We start from the raw sequence: 1343 nt of genomic DNA on the forward strand, positions 1-1343 counted from the left end.
CTAACGGCGCAGAAGCATGAAACCTAGAGAGCATAAAACGGCAACTGTAGAACCAAGCAGTGCACCAGTCAAGACTTGAGGAAGGGTGTGACCTTGATCTTCTTTTAGCCTCTCACCAAAAACTGGAAACCCTCCAGACAATTCATGAAGAAGCGTACTAAGCACCTGTCCACACACACACAATTATCAGCTCAAAAGATATGTTGTTGATTACAAACTAACAAAGATTGAAGCATTCATACCTGAGCTTGGTAGCCAATCTGTCTTGTAACAGAAACAGCATCAGACATGACAATGAGAGTGAATCCCAAAGAAACGGGAAAGAGTGGATAGGCAACGCCATGAGAGAGAGCAACAGAGGTGGTGAGAGCCGAACATAGTGCGGAGCGAGTAGAAAGCATTCCTTGAGAAGCAAACATGAGTTTGAAATTCCATTTCCCCTCCTTAAAGAAATTAAAGAAAACTTTGGTTGATTGTGAGAGAAACAAGGCAAAGATAGCAGAAAGAAAGGTGGGGCTGGAAGGCAATGTATCAAGAAAAGAATCAGCATTCTCCATCAAAGCCGCCATTCCTAAGCCTCCACCGTTTTGCAAGTAACAGAATTCTTGACTGTTTTCATTGGAAGGTAGCAGGTTTTTGATGGTTAGTGCTAAAGGGGAAGAAACCATCAGAGAAGAAGAAGAAGAAGTGGAGTTGGAGGAGGATGAGGATGAAGATCGAAGAGAAGAATCCATTTGAAAGAGTTTGTTAATGGAAGGAAAGTGAAGAGTGTTTGTGAAGTGAAGAAGATCTCTCTGTCTGAATATATAGAATGAAACGAAATGTAATGGAACCTTCTAGAACCTTCCAGAACTATCGAGAATCTTCCACAACTAATACTCTTGTTGTTAATTTTTTTTCTTCATAATCATGATAAATTAACTTTTAATCATATATATAATTAATCTTGTTTAGTAACTGTTTTCTTCATTAGTGTATTCTCTTCCCTGCATGTCGCAGACCATCAAAAACCTGCCACCTTTCGTAATTTATATAGTTTAATTATACTATTAAATTATTTTAGAATATTCAATATAAATAGTTTATAGTTTGAGTACTAAATTTTAAATATTTGATATTTATTTATTTATTTCAATGTTTAACTTAATTATATTAAATATTATAAATTTAATAGATTTGGTTTATTCAATATCAACTATTTGTTTCTGATATCAACTATTAATTTATTTAATAACTTATCTCAATTAATTAATATTATTAAATAAACCAATAGTTGATATGAGAGTCATTTTATCTGACATACTTTTAGACAATAAATTAAAGGTATGTCAGAGTCATTTTAA

The 1343-nt window shown here is 34.0% G+C and overlaps 1 protein-coding gene across 1 annotated transcript; it reads right to left on the reverse strand.

Annotated features, from left to right (window-relative positions):
- Positions 1 to 737, reverse strand: LOC131615104 (uncharacterized). The gene is made up of 2 exons (XM_058886607.1): positions 243 to 737; positions 1 to 165 (listed from the first exon to the last, which is right to left on the reverse strand). Exons 1-2 carry the CDS (start codon positions 732 to 734, stop codon positions 1 to 3), a joined length of 657 nt encoding a protein of 218 aa, XP_058742590.1. The 5' UTR covers positions 735 to 737.
- Between the last annotated feature and the right edge of the window lie 606 nt (positions 738 to 1343).

The sequence above is a fragment of the Vicia villosa genome, linkage group LG6 (genome assembly GCF_029867415.1).
Source record: "Vicia villosa cultivar HV-30 ecotype Madison, WI linkage group LG6, Vvil1.0, whole genome shotgun sequence".
NCBI classification, from domain to species: domain Eukaryota; kingdom Viridiplantae; phylum Streptophyta; class Magnoliopsida; order Fabales; family Fabaceae; genus Vicia; species Vicia villosa.

Excerpts from the sequence above, each read along its gene's own strand:
- LOC131615104 (XM_058886607.1), bottom strand. The coding sequence starts at position 734 with ATGGATTCTTCTCTTCGATCTTCATCCTCATCCTCCTCCAACTCCACT. Across the intron at positions 166-242 it reads AGATTGGCTACCAAGCTCAG|GTGCTTAGTACGCTTCTTCA; the intron begins GTATGAATGCTT and ends GTGTGTGGACAG.